This window comes from Phalangium opilio, unplaced genomic scaffold, assembly GCF_054372755.1.
Source record: "Phalangium opilio isolate 3A_F unplaced genomic scaffold, DU_Popi_V2 ptg000078l_1, whole genome shotgun sequence".
NCBI lineage: Eukaryota > Metazoa > Arthropoda > Arachnida > Opiliones > Phalangiidae > Phalangium > Phalangium opilio.
In genome coordinates, this window is record NW_028324186.1 from 6,476,331 (window position 1) to 6,493,565 (window position 17,235).

At 36.7% G+C, this 17,235-nt stretch overlaps 1 protein-coding gene across 1 annotated transcript; it reads right to left on the bottom strand.

The window, feature by feature from the left end:
- Positions 1 to 15,052: 15,052 nt before the first annotated feature.
- Positions 15,053 to 16,953, bottom strand: LOC149655994 (uncharacterized). Its single transcript, XM_089845098.1, has 5 exons — positions 16,859 to 16,953; positions 16,716 to 16,796; positions 16,457 to 16,646; positions 15,917 to 16,386; positions 15,053 to 15,811 (listed from the first exon to the last, which is right to left on the bottom strand). The coding sequence occupies exons 2-5, from the start codon at positions 16,791 to 16,793 to the stop codon at positions 15,053 to 15,055; spliced, it is 1,497 nt and encodes a 498-aa protein (XP_089701224.1). The 5' UTR covers positions 16,794 to 16,796; positions 16,859 to 16,953.
- Positions 16,954 to 17,235: the final 282 nt, after the last annotated feature.

Below are 17,235 nucleotides of genomic sequence, written 5' to 3' on the forward strand. Positions count from 1 at the left end.
CTTCAGCAAAGATGACCGACAAAATTACTCAAACTGTATGTGCAAAAAAATGGTTGGGCCAAGCTCGAAGTAGAGATCGGGGAATTCGGCAGGTGGCCGAATTTAATAAGAGAGTTGTTTTGGCGTAAACCCCAAAGAAAGGATAATAATTTAATTAAAATATTATCGTTTTGTTATTTAAATGACGCCGAGGAAAAAACGGTCATATCGGCGCTGATAGTTACCTAAGTGGCACTCGGTTATGCCGATCTATCGGCGGCTCAATTTTTCGCTTGGAAATCAAGCATTGAATTGCGAAGAACCGTGTTTAGTTTCCACGTGAAGCTTGGAAGCTTTTTAAATTTACAAAGGGAAAAGTAAGCCGAACTTTTAAATCTAAAATTTCTTTCATTTATAGAGAGGTAAAAATTTCTCTCTTTATAACTCTTGATGTTTCATAAAAAATTAAATACACACATGGAGCCTTTACTACCGACCGTCAGTTACTGATTTATTTCGAAATTCGGGAGGTCGCTAGCAGGGATAAAGGGAAAATGCACGTCACCTCTTGCCGGAAAGACCTGCTTTCATCAAGGAAGAGTCAATAATAAGGAATGGAAACTGTGGTCGAAGACATGTCGTGGTTAAAATTTGTCTGAGACTTCCTGTAATGGCAATCTCAACGTACGCCGGATGTCATAAGACAAACCCCTCACAAAGCCCATACAATATTTCGTTATATAGTGGAGGGTAGCGTACACAGTTTCCATTTCTTATCACTCTACCCTATTTGTTTTCTTTTACCCTTTTATGCCTGCCCCCATAAGCACCACGATCACGGCAATTCGCTCTTTATTTATTTTTATTTCATTTTTTTGGCTTCAAAATATTTTAAAATTAGTTTTTATTATTAATTTAATTAATAAAACCAAACAGTGTAAATTTTAAGCAGTTTTAACGAACGAAATTTCAAGAGCGGAGAAGAGAAAAGCCAACCAGAAAAATTAAGCGACAACGTGTCGATAGTAATTTTCCCTTGAGGTTCTTAACGCCCAACAGTAAAAAGAATCGTTCATCTAGAGTTGTAAAAGCACGATATATATTGAGGCATAAAATTGCAAAACAAGACAAAGAGCTGTAAAAGAGAAAACTGGAATTAATAGGTCCCCGTTCACAACAATTATCTGAAATAGTTACGGAAAAAAATGAGAACTTCAGCGAAGCACTTGAATAGACTTTAGATACACTGATGGTTTCACTAAAAGTTTACTCAAAGCATCATGGGAGCGAGATTCTAAAATAAAGCACATACAAGATCAAATGAAATTTATTTCGGATCAATCACAATCATTAAGCAGTAAAAAAGGGCAATGGGCTTCCATCACACTGAGAGTTTCTCTAGCGATGGTAAGTCGAAGCAAGGCTGCGTATAAAGCATTTAGTTGTGTAAAAATTCTAAACCTCACTAGTGAATCAACTCTTAGGGAGAAAAGAAAGAAATTTTACCATCCGCCCGGTGTAGTTGAAGAGTACCTGTCTGAACAACAAAGAACATACTTCAATTCGAAGAAAGAAAGAGTACGATTAGCACTAGAAGTCCCAAAAAGGGATGGAATTTTGGTGTTTGATGAAGTAAAAGTCATCGATAAAGTCATGTGGAAATTTAGAACCCACGAATATATTGGTTACGCAATGGATGAAGAAGATTATCCAGTACTAACCGATATTTTTAAAACAAGTAGGCGAACACCTGCACCAGCACAGTATGTTCTACAATTTCTTTGGAGGGATATGACATCGGGGTTTGATACAATTGGCCCATATTTCACGTCGCCATTCCCCTTCCAACAAAAATTACTAGTAGCTTGTCTGTATAAAACAATCGAAGCTTCTGTACCTATGGTTTCCAAACCTTAGGGCTGGTGTGTGATGGGGCAAGTGAAAATCTGTCACTGTTAAAAGTTACTATGGTCGTCAATGGAGCATTTGGGCACACAATTAACAAGCAGGGCAGTTACGATTCTTCATTTGAGCCAAAATTTAGGAACCCCTTCTCAGAGGAAGAGAGGTATATACATTGGATAATATGCCCCTCTCACCAGCTCAAAAATATGATTGGTCAGCTATATGCTTCACGAGAAGATGGTCCAAAGGAATTTTCCCGAAATGGCCGAAAATTTGGATGGTGTCAGTTGAAAGAGGTTAGAGAGAGAGAGAGACCAGGAAAGAGTGAAAAAAGGGCAGTTACGTGCAGATCGTTATTTACTGGAGAGCTATATTATAAGAGACTCATGGACCCGACTCAATGTTGCCCCTCAAAGGTGATGCAGCAAGAAGACGTGTTGTGTGAACTCTACGGATATGCGCACGGAAATGATGGTTCTGGAGAGAGTAGACAGAGCGCTTTAGAAGCTTACAAATTTCTGCGAGCTTGCAATCAGCTCTTTGAGAATGGGTTTCTATCGCATAAAATTATTGATTGTGAAGATGTAGAAGTAATGGATTCAATATCTAATGGATTTAAATTCTTTGAAGAATGGATAACAGAAATATTAACAGGAAACCCTGCCATCAACTTAAACAACCCAAGGCAAAAAGTATACCTTTAATGTTTGGCCTAAAAGGTTTTGTTAAAGACTTTTTTAAACTTTACCCCAGAAAATTTCTTTCTCCTATTCGAATAAATGGAAGCTCCGTCGAAAGTCTCTTCTCTCAGTTGAAGTTTGCTTCCAATAGCAAATTAACATCATTGAATTATCCAACTGCATGCAAAGTTATTTTCACGTTAGTAAACGTGCAGGGTAGCCATCGTGGTAACAAACAGTACCGGGATCAACCACAATGTGTCAGAGAATCAAAAATATGAATTGTAGTTCAAACAATTATAGTAAAAGATAATAATAATAGAATATTAAGATTAATTTTTTTATACTTATTGCGACAGAAGTTTTTAATTATGAACTTCTAATTGTACTAATTAGAATTGTAGTTCTAATGATTAAAGTAAAGGGTTAGTAAATAATTAAATTCATTTATATTTTACTGATTGTATTTAATTCTTAGCAATAGACAAGCAAGTCTTTTTATAGAATGATTTAACTGTAAAACAATTAAAACTTCTTATTAAAGAGTTTAATACATTTTGGTTGGCTTGTATCACATTATTTTGAGGTTATTACACTTAGATCACGTTTATTAATACTGAAAATTTTTGTCCTTCTGGGTAGTTTTTGATTGCGAACTTTAGGGGATTCTGATTCCAAACAGCGTTGACTAGGTTCTGGCGTTTCTAAACTTAAATTAGCTGTGGGCTTCTTGGACTTTTTTCCTATGAAAACAGTTTTTGATTCTTTGGCTTTAGATTTCGTTATGCACAATTGAGGTGACTTAAAGGATTTTTCAAAATCATTCAATTGACTATTTATTCCTGTAGACTTCTTTTTATTTCTGGTAGGAACATTAATTTTTGATTCTTTGGCTTTAGATCTGGTTTTGCACATTTGAGTTGACTTAAGGGAATTTACAATATCACTTATTTGACTAGTATTAGCTCTTGGTATTGTTTTTCGTACTTTGAATTTCAAAATTTTCAGTCGCTTTCCTAGGATTTCTTCCTGTAGGCTTCTTTCTAGTTGTAAGGTAAGAAATTGTTTATTTTCAGTCAAACTTCTCTCCTGTGAAGCATCAGTTTCCTCAATTATCTTTGTCAACTTCAATCTTTTTATCTTCCGTGGTAATTTAGGGGATTCAGTTTCGCTATCACTTCTTCTCTCACAAATAATAGTTTTGCAAGGTTTCCCTTTGCCTTTTTACCTCTCCGTGTGACGTAGTCCAGGAGAGGTTCTGTAACGGCCGTGTCTGTCTGTCTGTCTGTCCGTTGTTACACCCACGTGACCGCGTTCGCAGTTTGCGTATCGGAGCAAACGTGTTCCCAATTTCCGGACCGCATTGACAGTTCACAGAAATTTGGAAAATTGTATTTCTCTCCGTTGGCTACTCTATACTTGAGTTCTCACACCACCATGTTTGGTCTTCGTCCATCCTACTTTTCTGACTTCCAACACCACCATCTTCTGTTCCTTGTCAATGCCACATTGACACCAGTCTGCACTTACACTGGCTTCTAACACCACCATCCACTGGTCTTCCGTGTATTCCACATAGTCACCAATTTGTATCATTGGCTTCTAACTCCAACGTCATAGTTTGGTTTAAGACATTCGCGGCGATCAGCTAGGGTTACGAGAAACGTCTAGCCTCCCTAAGGTGGGATCGGCCACCAAAGGTTTTCGCTATTGCGCTTTTTCCTTACTATTATAAGGGAAATGATTTCCATATATATACCAAAATTTTAAAAGAATCGGGTAAGAGGGGTACGCTTCAATTTAAACGTCAATATTAGCAAAGTTTGAGAAGATAAAAGGGATAACTTTATTTTAAACGATTTAACTATTATCAATGTTAATTATTGAAGATTAAAATAATTAAAAATAATTATATTTATTTAAATATTAAAGATAAACCTCTCGTGCAAAGAGAGAGATTATCATCGCCTCCTATATCTGCCAAGGCCCGTGAATGCGATATATTTCATTCATTGCCTCCTATATCTATCAAGGCCCGTGCATAGCGATATATTTTTCAAAACAACAACAAAAATGGGAAGCTCCTCTCAGAAACATAATAATTTCTTTTCTCTGTATATCAAATGAAAATATGGATAATATTGCGCTCCTTCTTTAATGGTATGAATCCTTGCCTGTCTATTAATATTTTACGTAGGAGTAATACGTTTTTCGCGAAGTCTAGAGAGGATAAACATAAGCGAGATTGTTTCGAAAAAAAAATACTGCTTCCACTAATTGGTTTATACTCCTTGTTACTGTTGTATAGAGTAATCATGATAAAGGCTTAAAAAATTACGAGAGGACAGACCTTTTTATCCTCTTGTTTTATTCTTAATAAGAATATAACACATTTATTTTGTATCAAAAATATTTTTTGGTGCTGAGATTGCTTTAGAACAATCCAAACGGTTAGGCATTGGTAAAAAAGACATGTGTAAGCTATTTGCAGAGATGATAATGGATTTACATGTTTTAAATAAGACTGAAGCTTCCACTATTGCGTTTATGCTCCTTCTTTGTTTCACTGAAAACCATCTAGGTGTAGATAACAGTCAGACCGAAAATTTCAAAAATATATATTTTAAATCTAATCAGATACGCCCACCTAGTTGAAAATTGACCTTTAAAATTTGCGGGAGCCTATCTTGAGAATTTTTCTTTGCTTGTAGGTTGTCAATTTATCTACCAGTAAATATTTGTGTTTGGAAGTTGGATATTAAGTCTAATTAAGTGGTTGTTAAGAGCCAGCAGGTTTTTGCCGCTTCTTTTTGTGAGTATTTGATTTTTGTATGTAAAATGGAGGAAGATAATGTTGAGAGTAAGGATGAAGTGCGGAAGCGCAAAGCGCGGGAAAGGATGAGGGCAAAAAGGTCGACGTTTTCATTGGATACTTTTAATTTTATATAATCTTCTCGACACGGAGAGGTAATATTTTGGTTTTCCCAACTTGTATTAATATAAAAAACATTGCGATGTTTGACAACTACATTAAACTTAATGTACGCGAATCATTTGAAATTTATAACAAGTTGGGAAAGCCAAAATATTACCTCTCCGAGTGGAGATGACTATCACTACCCCTTAAACAACCTAAATATATGCATCTATCGCTTTTTTTAATTCTTTGCAAGTGCAGGAATTGAATTTTAAAATAGTCTATTGTTCAAGCCTTTTCAATATCTCTCAATTGCTGTGGAAACTCTACTCTCTCGCTATACCTCAACCGCATTCTTAGTCTACCAGTATGATTTGTAACATTTGTCCATATCAAAGCTGAATCATACCTCGCCACACAAAAAGCAAATGTGCCCAAATCATGGAAGCCACAACCCAATCACACATAAGCTAGGCTCCCACTTAACCAAAATAATTATTAAACAGTTAAATACTCACACAGGTTGGCAAAATCAATCTCCTTCAGTAATACGTAAGGCTTAATTATATTATTTGCCGAACAAAATTAATAGAGCAAATTTAAAACTTAACTGCTTCCTTCGAAATTCTATCAAAGAATGAATCAACTGTTTAAAAAAAGGTTTTTTTCGCTAATAGGGCGCTATCATACCAACAGCAATTCCGTCATATTTAAAAAATATACATTGCCAACACTTTTTTCAAATAAAGAATGATAAAAGTGCGTAAAAAAGGTCTTTCACAAATAGGCCTAGGGGGCGTATAAACTAAACAGCAACAACGCTCTACAGCTACACTAATCTTACACAAACAAGGAGTACTATAAACCCACTACTGGAAGCGGTATTTTTATTCAAACGTAAAACAATTTCGCTTAAGCTTAACATCTCTAGACATCGGTAAAAATGTCTCTATCACTCCTAGGTAACTGTATGCACAGGATTTTACGACATTATAACTCAAATTCATCTGATTATGTTTTAACAAGGTTAAATCTAACTGGGAGTAAGATGAAAGGAGTAGAAGCTTATCTGTCTTAGGAAATATGAAATTTCATCTTAACAGTTCGTTAAATCATAAGTTTATAACGAAAAAGCACGGAAGGGGAAAACGAGCAGACAACAGCGATTTTTGGGGGTAGAAGCAGAAGGTTAAGAGCGCCATCTCTCGTCCGTGCCAAAGTTGAACTTCCACTCGAAACGCAATGAGAAAGTGGATAAAATAATGCCAACAGCTATTTAACTGCGTCGATATATTTAACGACTTGACCCATGACATGCCCATAACACTGGCTTCTATGAATCCTATTTATTCTTGGATGCTAGGAAACTTGGTAGACGTAACAGTCTGTACCAAGTACCCAAGCATCCTTCAATAAACGCCTGGCAACATTGTGGTACGCATGGTACAACTAAAAAATAGGATGTGTATCTATCTTTCCAGTCACTCCAAGTCGTTAAGCCCTCATTACAGAGGATTTGAAACACTATCGTAATTCCAAGTGTCTCGAATCTCTACGTTCCTGTCCATTATGAACAGTGCTGAGAGAATGATACATCAGAAAGAGCCATTCAAATCGAATTGCCGAAAATATTATCCATATTTTCATTTCATATAACAGAGAAAACAAATTATTATGGTTCTGAGAGGAGCTTCCCATTTTGGTTGTTGTTCTCAAAAATATATCGCAATGCACGGGCCTAGATAGATATTGGAGGCAATGAAGGAAATATATCACAATGCGTGGGCCTTGATAGATACAGGAGGCAATGTAGGAAATATAACGCAATGCACGGGCCTAAAAAGATATAAGAGACAATGTACGAAATATAACGCAATGCACGGGCCTTGATAGATATAGGAGGCAATGATTTAACGACTTCGGTACTTGGGTTTATCTTTAATATTTAAATAAATATAATTATTTTTAATTATTTTAATCGCCAGTAAATAACTTTAAAAATAGTTAAATCGTTTAAAATAAAGTTGTTCCTATTATCTTTCGAAACTTTGCTAATATTGACGTTTAAAGTGAAGGGTACCCCTCTTGCCCGCTTTTTTCAAATTTTGGGGTATATATACATTTCGATTCCATTATAATAATAGATAAAAACGCATTCGCGTGAACCTTTGGTGGAAGCCCTGCCATTGGGAGGCTAGACGTTTCTCGTAACCCTAGCCGATCGCCGCGTATATCTTAAAACCAAATAATAGATAAAAACGCATTTGCGTGAACCGATGGTGGAAGCCCTGCCATTGGGAGGCTAGACGTTTCTCGTAACCCTAGCCGATCGCCGCGTATATCTTGAAACCAAACAATGACGGAGGGAAAGAAGCCAGAATGTACTGACTGGCGTCCATGTGGAATGGACAAAAGACCTGAAGATGGTGGTGCATTGAAGCTGGTGTCAATGTGGAATTGACGAAGAACAGAAGATGGTGGTGCATAGAAGCTGGTGTCAATGTGGAATTGACGAAGAACAGAAGATGGTGGTGCATGGAAGCTGATGTCAATGTGGAATTGACGAAGAACAGAAGATGGTAGTGTATAGAAGCTGGTGTCAATGTGGAATTGACGAAGAACAGAAGATGGTGGTTTATAGAAGCTGGAGTCAAGGTGAAATTGACGAAGAACAGAAGTTGGTGGTGCTTGGAAGAAAGCACGTACAGACTAGTGTCCATGTGGGATGGACAAAGACTAGCAGATTGTGGTCCTTAGAAGCCAGTTAGTAAAGACTGGTGTTGGTAGATGAATGACCAAATTTCCGTGAACCGCGAACGCGTTCCGGAAATCGGGTATTTGTTTGCTCCGATTTGTAAACTGCGAACGCGGTCACGTGGGGTCTGACAGACAGACAGACACACAGACAGACACACAGACAGACACGGCCGGTGTAATACCTCTCACGTGACATACGTCACTCGGAGAGGTAAAAAACGTAAAAAACTACTAGCTTTAAACCGAGACGACGGTCCGGGTAGCTATATCATTGAACTTTGGAATAGAAAAATCCCCGACCTTTATGGAACCACGTGATGATTGTTAATTTGTGATAGAAAATCTCGGCCCTTAATTTAGACCTGATGATGCATCTGTAAGATGCGAAACTAGTCGTCGGAGCTCGGTAAAATTTATTGTTTTTCCGAGTTCTAAAATTTTATTGCGTAAATAAAGTTGAATTATTTGTAAATACCTAGTAATATACCAAATACCGCGTAAATTACCGTTTATATCTTACCGTAATTTTACAATGGTAATTTACCGGTAAATTACCATTGTAAATTACCAAACATTTTTACTACGCATTAAATGTTCATTTTACTCTTAAATGATCAATTATTTCTGTGTTTACTTCCGAAATGACTCACCAGGCGCTATTCGCTAGCCAGCAGCGTGGGAAATAAGGCGGTGGCACAGGACAAATGACCAGTTTAAAAATTGCCTGGAGAAGTTTAAAAATTAAACCGGAGGGTGGTCGGTGGTCCACGGGACCACTAAGAAAATTCAAGGGTAAACAGAGTCCAGACATTAACTCAACTATTTTAATTACACATTTCTTTAGTTTAGCAGACGACGCGCCCTGGTCAATGGTCACGGACCACTTTGTTTATTCCAGACCAGGGGGGTCGCTGGCCCAATGTCCAGTTTTAAAAAAATCCTTATTTCCCACCCTGCTAGCCAGTAGTTGTAAATGTTCTATTATCCCCTCTGACACTATTTTACCCCGAAGAGCCGTAGCCGAAGCTCGAAGTCATTTAGACTATACGACGTATAGTATGATTTCTCCTATTTTAGATTATGGGGTAATTCGGGAATATGTTAGGAGTTTTGGGGTAATATAGTGGATGGACCCTAAAAGGCACACCTTTCACAACAGCACACTTTTCACAACGTCTAAAAATACCTATTTCGCATCGCCTTTCAAAAGTCGTTTTTTATCACAATGCAATATGCCCCCCGCCGCAAATACTTAAAACTAATTAGTGATTTTTATCACACTGCTAATTCCCGAAAATACAAAGAATTAACATAAGCACTGCGGTACACACTTATTTTAATGAAATCAAAAAAAAACATGAAGGAACGAATTTATTTTACTAAAATGCAAAAAAAACATCATATTCCTAGAAAGACCGAAGCTTAGCGTAAATTTTGCGGTAGGCTGCGGTAGCTGGAAATCCGCGGCAGCGCCGGCACACCTTCTTATCACAAACGGTACGGGAGGGACTCGTTTTCCCGTCGACTCGAAGGCTGAGTGCCAAGGCTTAGCAAAAGGCACACCTTTTCAGCTTCGAGAATCTAACGCCAGGAAGAGCGTTCATTTCACTTAGACCAATGGGGTAATCCAGCCACTCTCAAACGCCAAATTTAAATCGTTCAAAGTCATTATTCAATGTAAAGGAACCAAAAACTAATATTTCTCGCTTATTTTACGCTCCACGTCGTTCTTGTACTATTCCAGCATATTCTTCACAACCTCTTTATATTTTAGTACACCTTTCTCATTTACTCCCAGCACACCTATACTTTCTTTCACAACCCCTTCCGATACTAGCACACCTTTTTCATTTACTCCCAGCACACCTATACTTTCTTTCACAACCCCTTCCGATACCAGCACACCTTTTTCATTTACTCCCAGCACACCTATACTTTCTTTCACAACCTCTTCCGATACTACCACACCTTTTTCATTTACTCCCAGCACACCTATACTTTCTTTCACAACCTCTTCCAGCACACCTATACTTTCTTTCACAACCCCTTCCGATACTAGCACACCTTTTTCATTTACTCCCAGCACACCTATACTTTCTTTCACAACCCCTTCCGATACTAGCACACCTTTTTCATTTACTCCCAGCACATCTATACTTTCTTTCACAACCCCTTCCGATACTAGCACACCTTTTTCATTTACTCCCAGCACACCTATACTTTCTTTCACAACCTCTTCCGATACTAGCACACCTTTTTCATTTACTCCCAGCACACCTATACTTTCTTTCACAACCTCTTCCGATACTAGCACACCTTTTTCATTTACTCCCAGCACACCTATACTTTCTTTCACAACCCCTTCCGATACTAGCACACCTTTTTCATTTACTCCCAGCACACCTATACTTTCTTTCACAACCCCTTCCGATACTAGCACACCTTTTTCATTTACTCCCAGCACATCTATACTTTCTTTCACAACCCCTTCCGATACTAGCACACCTTTTTCATTTACTTCCAGCACACCTATACTTTCTTTCACAACCCCTTCCGATACTAGCACACCTTTTTCATTTACTCCCAGCACACCTATACTTTCTTTCACAACCCCTTCCGATACTTGCACACCTTTTTCATTTACTCCCAGCACACCTATACTTTCTTTCACAACCCCTTCCGATACTTGCACACCTTTTTCATTTACTCCCTGCACACCTATACTTTCTTTCACAACCCCTTCCGATACTTGCACACCTTTTTCATTTACTCCCTGCACACCTATACTTTCTTTCAGCTGTCTATTCTTTCACAACTTCTTCCTATAGTAGCACCCCTATCTCATGCACTCCCAGCACACCTGTCTACTTTTTCACAAGCCGGCAAAACTCCTATCACTCCGGCGAAAAACTCTCTCCTTGAGTCCTTTCCCGGTAAAGTAATCCTCCAAAGGCCTAGGCTTAGCTTAAGTTTTGCGACAGCTGGTAAATCCGCGCCGGCACACCTACTTTTCACAACGGCCTGAACTTGAGCAAGCCCTTAGCCGGTACCCATCCCTATGAATAGGCCAGGCTTCGCGTAAGCGACGTGCTTGTTATAAGTGCGCGCCGCGCACACCCACTTTCACAACGGCCACGCACCATAAGCAATTTTCGCTTGGAATACCCATGGATTTATAAAAAACTATCGTTTGTGGATATGTCACTGGGAGAAAAACGTGTAAACATAATTCGCGATTTTCTCCTAGCGCCACCTATTGATCAGGTCATACGTTAGAGCGGAAGTGAGGCAAACGTCACATCCCGTTTTGGGTGAGGGGTCCTTTGTGCGCATGACGAGATGTCACGTGTTGTTAGGTCTGGGATTTTGAATGTTAGAAACGGACATGTTAGGGTTTTCGGGTCGTGATTCTCTTGATGTATTTCAACTTATTCAAGTGAAGATTCCTTTAATGCGTAAGTGACAATCTAAAAATCCATATTATAAAATACATTATTTTCAATTCAGAACTACTATATAATGAAAAATAATTTCAGTTTAGTTCTACAACGATTAAGCTGAATGAAATATTGATTTAAATTTAGTAATTATTACATTATCAGAATGAGTGGCTGGGTAGAAAATATTTCTGAGCCCGACTCAGAGGATGAGCATACTAGTAGCTCCAGCGAAACGTCTACATCTGTCAGCGAAAGCTCTGGTAAGATAATTAACAAACCCAATACACAGCCTCCCTGTTCCCAAATTGCTAATTACAGAGGATGAAAATGTCACCACCACTGTAACGACGGAAAATATTTTGGATGGTAATTTATGGCTTTTACAATATTAACTTGTTACTATTAATAGCATGTTATAAAATGGTACATTTGATTAAACAGATGAAAACTGTGATATTCATCAGGGGTTGAGTATGGAAGACGCTCAAAACATGATTGAGGATGTGGAATTTGAACAAATGCTAGACAATGAGGACATTGACAAAGCTCTAATGAACTTAGATACGAAAGTCCAAGTCGTAATGCAGTCTACTTCACGCCCCTTAGAAACAATTACTAAGTATTGTGTTATAAAATACGAGTATGAAACTCATTTAAACAAAAATAAGTTGTCTCTCAATGTTTCAGCAAGTCACCAACTAGTTCACCAATTAAAAAAAAAGCAAAGAAAATTAATCAAGTTGCACCTCCACGAACGTCCATGATCCCTAGTGAGTTTCACCCTGAATAAGTAAATTTTCAATTAAATAATCAAAATTAATTTCACCTAGGTAGAGAATTTGATGAATCATTTAAAGGGCTTGTATTTGAAACACAAGCACAATTCAAATCTTGTGAATTGGGATCTTTGAACATCGACGAAAAACATATAGCAATTTACACTTGGATAACAAAAGTGCACTTCAGAGACTTAAATGAATTGAAACGTGTAGTAAGACCAATTTTGGTGAACACTGTGGAAAAAAACGTTTCACAAATGATGATGAAACTAATTACCCACAAAAAGAAGGAAAAATTAAAAATTTTAAATTCTTTAAAACATACAGATGTAAGAAAATGTGAATAATAATTATGAATCAGGTTGATTTATAATGTAACAATTTCAGGGTTTTAAGGATCTTGACGAAAGAGAGAGAACTGTTGGTATCAACCTTCTCTTAAAAAGAATAATAGAAAATGGATCTAAAGGAATTCAAATTATGACAATTGACGTTAGTGCAAAAATAGAAGAGCACCCTTCGGTTTTTATGTACGTAATTGGTGCAACTCTTCAATCACTAGCTCGTAAGTCAGAATTTGGAAGGAACCTCGTTTCAAAAATGCACACGACAAAAGAAAATGTTGCTTTTAATCTAAGGAAGTGGATCGACAGTCTAAATAGAGGTGGTTTATTTTACCCAACACAAGAAGTATACGAACTCTTTGTTAAAATCTATAAAATCGTCATTCCATACTACTTCAACAATTATAATGAAAACCGAGTAGTTAAAGCAAAAGCTGAGATAAAAGAAAACGAAACAATTGTGCAATCTTGGAGTAGCCTTTGTGATAATTGTGTTCCTGAAGTTGAGAGGCCCAAGCTGTTTGACCACTGCGTTAGTTATTTCATAAATACAATTGGAAATGGTCATCTCAAGAAGCTCAAAGAAGAATTTAAAACGAAAAATAGACTTAAAGCTATCAAATCCCTAGCTGATTCAAAGGCGAGATTAAGAAAACAGATGGAGCAACTTTCTACTGGTAAATTTGCAAAGTGATAAACCTAGTCAATGATGAACAAGTGCAATTGAAATGGAAATGTTCCTATTTTTAATCGTTTAAAGGTTTTGAAATGTTCCTATTTTTTATTTTTCAAAAGTTTTGTAATTAATGTTCCTATTTTTTTATTTTTCAAAAGTTTTGTAATTAATGTTCCTATTTTTTTATTTTTCATAAGTTTTGAAATGTTTTTTATAATTTTTTAATTATTGACAATCTCCATAGTAATTGAGATATATAAATGATATTAGTTAAAGCTCATCGTTGGTATTATTTGAAGTGGTGGTGTTTCCTTCAGATGTGTGTGTCGGTATTTTGTATCGTCTTAACATAAGGAGGGATTCTCTATTATTTCCAAAGGTTTCAATAGTTGGGTTATCATTTCTCCCATTCGCACCACGCTGCTTTGAAAATTCCAGTTCTAGTGGGTCTTGATTAAAATTCCCAGTCAAAACAAACGAAGCTCCTTTGCCAAGGAGAAATTTTATGATAGCCACCATTGCCTTAGCTATTTCAAAACATAGGGAAAACTTTAGTAGCAGGTACTTAATACTTTAATTTAATCTAAAATAGAATATCTTACTACTTTGCCTCAAGCCTGCCAGTGTTTCCTGCGAAAGGATCATTTTCTTCCTTTCCTCTGGCTTGAATTTACCTGGATGGATATTTTGGGTGTATTGCTCCCAATCATCTAGGTACCCCAAGAAGTCATTTTCTAACCACTGCAAAGAATTCATTCAATTTGTTCATAATTAAAACGTTAAAAGGAATACTCACACTAAGCCGCTGATCATTAATTGTCTTGAAAGGTCTTTTATTGGGTTTTCTTTTATGGTAAGCTTCGTTGAAATTTGTGGTATTGAATATGTCAAACCATTTGTCAAATATCTCAATGAACTTCACAGTTTCGGCATATTCTTCGCCAAATTCTTCTTTTATCGCTTCTGCAACAGTTTTACTGAGTACTTGTGATGCATATCGAACTTTCATCTTCGTGTAAGAATTAAGATAAATATGATCCCCAGTCAATTTGTGCGCTTTTCGAAGGTTACCAGGTTGGGATCTTTCTTTTTCAAATAAATCTCTAATCGGTTTCCAAAGAATATATTGGCCATTGTTTAGCATGAGACGAACTTTGCATGTTTCTTCACTTGACCATAAACAATTCCTTGTTGTTTTTAAGAGATGGGGAGGGTCAAACATGAAAAAGAACGGTCTTTCTTCGTCCGCACTAAATGGATTAATACAGTAATGTGGAGAATCTACTGTTGTATTCGTGGTGAAAAACTTTCTGTTGGTGGCTGCACCATCCCCAATGACGCCTAGTACTTTAATGCCAATTGCTTCAAGTTTTTCAACAGCTTCCCAAATTATAGAGTTAAGGTCACCTCCAGTTAATCCGTTGGTAGCAAAGTGTGCGAATGGATATTTCTCATGGGTTGTGGTTCCTCTTAACATCAACATTAGAACATTATTGGCTACTTTTTTTTCTTTGAACGTATCTGATTGAAGGCTATTAATCTGGTTTCTTGCATTGTTTAATTGAGTATAACCAATTATGTTGCCAGTATTTTTTTGTAAACTAATTCTTCTTTCACTTTCATCTCATCCAGAAGAATGGTGAAATATTGTTGATGAGGCTTTAATTGCCAAGGTTTTATATCTTCTTTGAGTTGATTAAACACTTCATTTGAAAATCCAGGTAAACTCCCGTTATGAGTTGAATGTCTAAATAGAGTGCTATATGAAGGCAACTGCAATATTTTAGAATTGGCCAAGCTTTTGTACGCGTTTGGGGCCTTATGATATTGATACATGCACCACTGAATGACATACGGGTGCCACCTTCGGCCACGTGCATCTTTTTGTTTAATTGCTTTCAATTGCTCTCGTAAAAACAAGGAAACAAATGATTGGTCATCTTTTTTTGGTATTGTTTTTGTCAAAATTGTTTCAATGCAATCATTATCTTCAGGTTCTTCTAATGGTTGGCTGTCAACATATATATGTTTCTTTGCTTTTTTCTTCTCTTGTTTAACTTGCCTTCTTGCTTTTCTTTCGCAAGCTTTAGATTTCTTCAGCAATGAAATAAGTTCTTCTTTAGATAGTGACTTGTACTTTCTCCTGTTGCTCGTTTTTTTCCCTCCAGAAATTGTTTTCAATGCGTAACTCCTTAATTTTGAGCAATGAAAACATGTTTTGTTGTTTGAAATACCCATGCAGTTATCGTCTCGTATAGCTGAGAAGTGAACTTTCCCTCGACATCTTTCCTTCAAAATGTTTACCATTTCAGGCTCTTTAATTCCTTGGCAAATCTTAAAGCGGTTGATGGTGGTTAAAAGTTCAATAAGAGAATTCACACTCGATATTGTCTCTGGTAACTGAACCATACTATGATTTAATATATCTTTGCCACAAACCTTAACTTGTAAGCTATTATCCTTAGTTATAGTTATTGATATTAAAGGTGTGTTTGACTCTTTGTTGACCTTCAAAAAGTGAACTTCACTATTTCCTAAATTAGACAGGTTGGACAGCCAATTTTCATCTACTAATTTTAACCATTCTGGCGAGTTCAAAAAGTCTTTCAAGTTTTTTATACTCCATTCTTCATTATCTGTACAAGTGCGATTTTGTGACATGTCTACATCATTTTGACTGCTTTGATTGGTATTATCCTTGTTATCTTCACAGTCAGTGAGGCAGATTTGTCCTACATAATTTTCATTGAGCAATTGAGGTACCATCGCCACATTATCCCCTTTTATTTGACTTTCTTCTTCAAACGGGTTGGTCATTCTTGCCATATTTTCATCACCAAACTGGTTGATCACCTCAGGATTATTTTGATCTTCACTTGCTTTGGTCAAGTGTAGAGACTCTGCATTACCTATTAAAATTGAACTGCTAGTAAATAAAAGCAAAATAGTGACAGAATGGACAGTAGTATTTTGAATTACTCATGTTCCCTATTGCATCATCAACGTCTAAATTAACGGAGCTGAGATCTCCCCAATGCATTGATAATACAGTTTCATCCATATTTAACGAACTATCAGCTACTATATGATCTTGAGTGATGCACATCGGTGTATGGTGGGGCGCTTTAGGGGTACTTGAGCAAGCAGGATTCAAAGCACGTATCATACTCTATGCAATTAAAACAGAATCTCATCTACCGTGAAGTATCAACAATAAACATTTTCTAGTATTACTAACAGCAGATTGAGTTGGTTCTATCGCAGTAGGTTCGCTTGCTTCCACAACTGACGACAAAGGTTTCAAGATAGATACCATGCTCTTTAATTAAAAGACCACATCTAATTATACTAAAAATTAAGCAATAGAATGTTTTTACTTACGTTAGAATGAACAGGGTCAGGAAAAGTTTCACTTGGACCATTTAATCCCACAAAGTGTTTATTGCATAAGTATGTGTTTTTAGTAATTTTATCCTTAGTAAAATCTTTTCTAACTTCTTTGAGCCATTTTAACCATTTATTACATAACACGGGTTTGGTTTTTGGTTTAGGAAAAGGTATAAATGTTACCCCAAACATATGAGGTTTCTCGGATCTTCTAGAATCGCTATTACACGTTGGATATATGCAGTTCTTATTTCTCCCCATCTTACACTAATGACTTTAAAATTTAAATTTTAAAATTAATTTCCTAACTGTTTTAAACGTAACGGTCGTAATTGTAAAATAAAAACAAGCAGACGATAATTAAAAGTAGA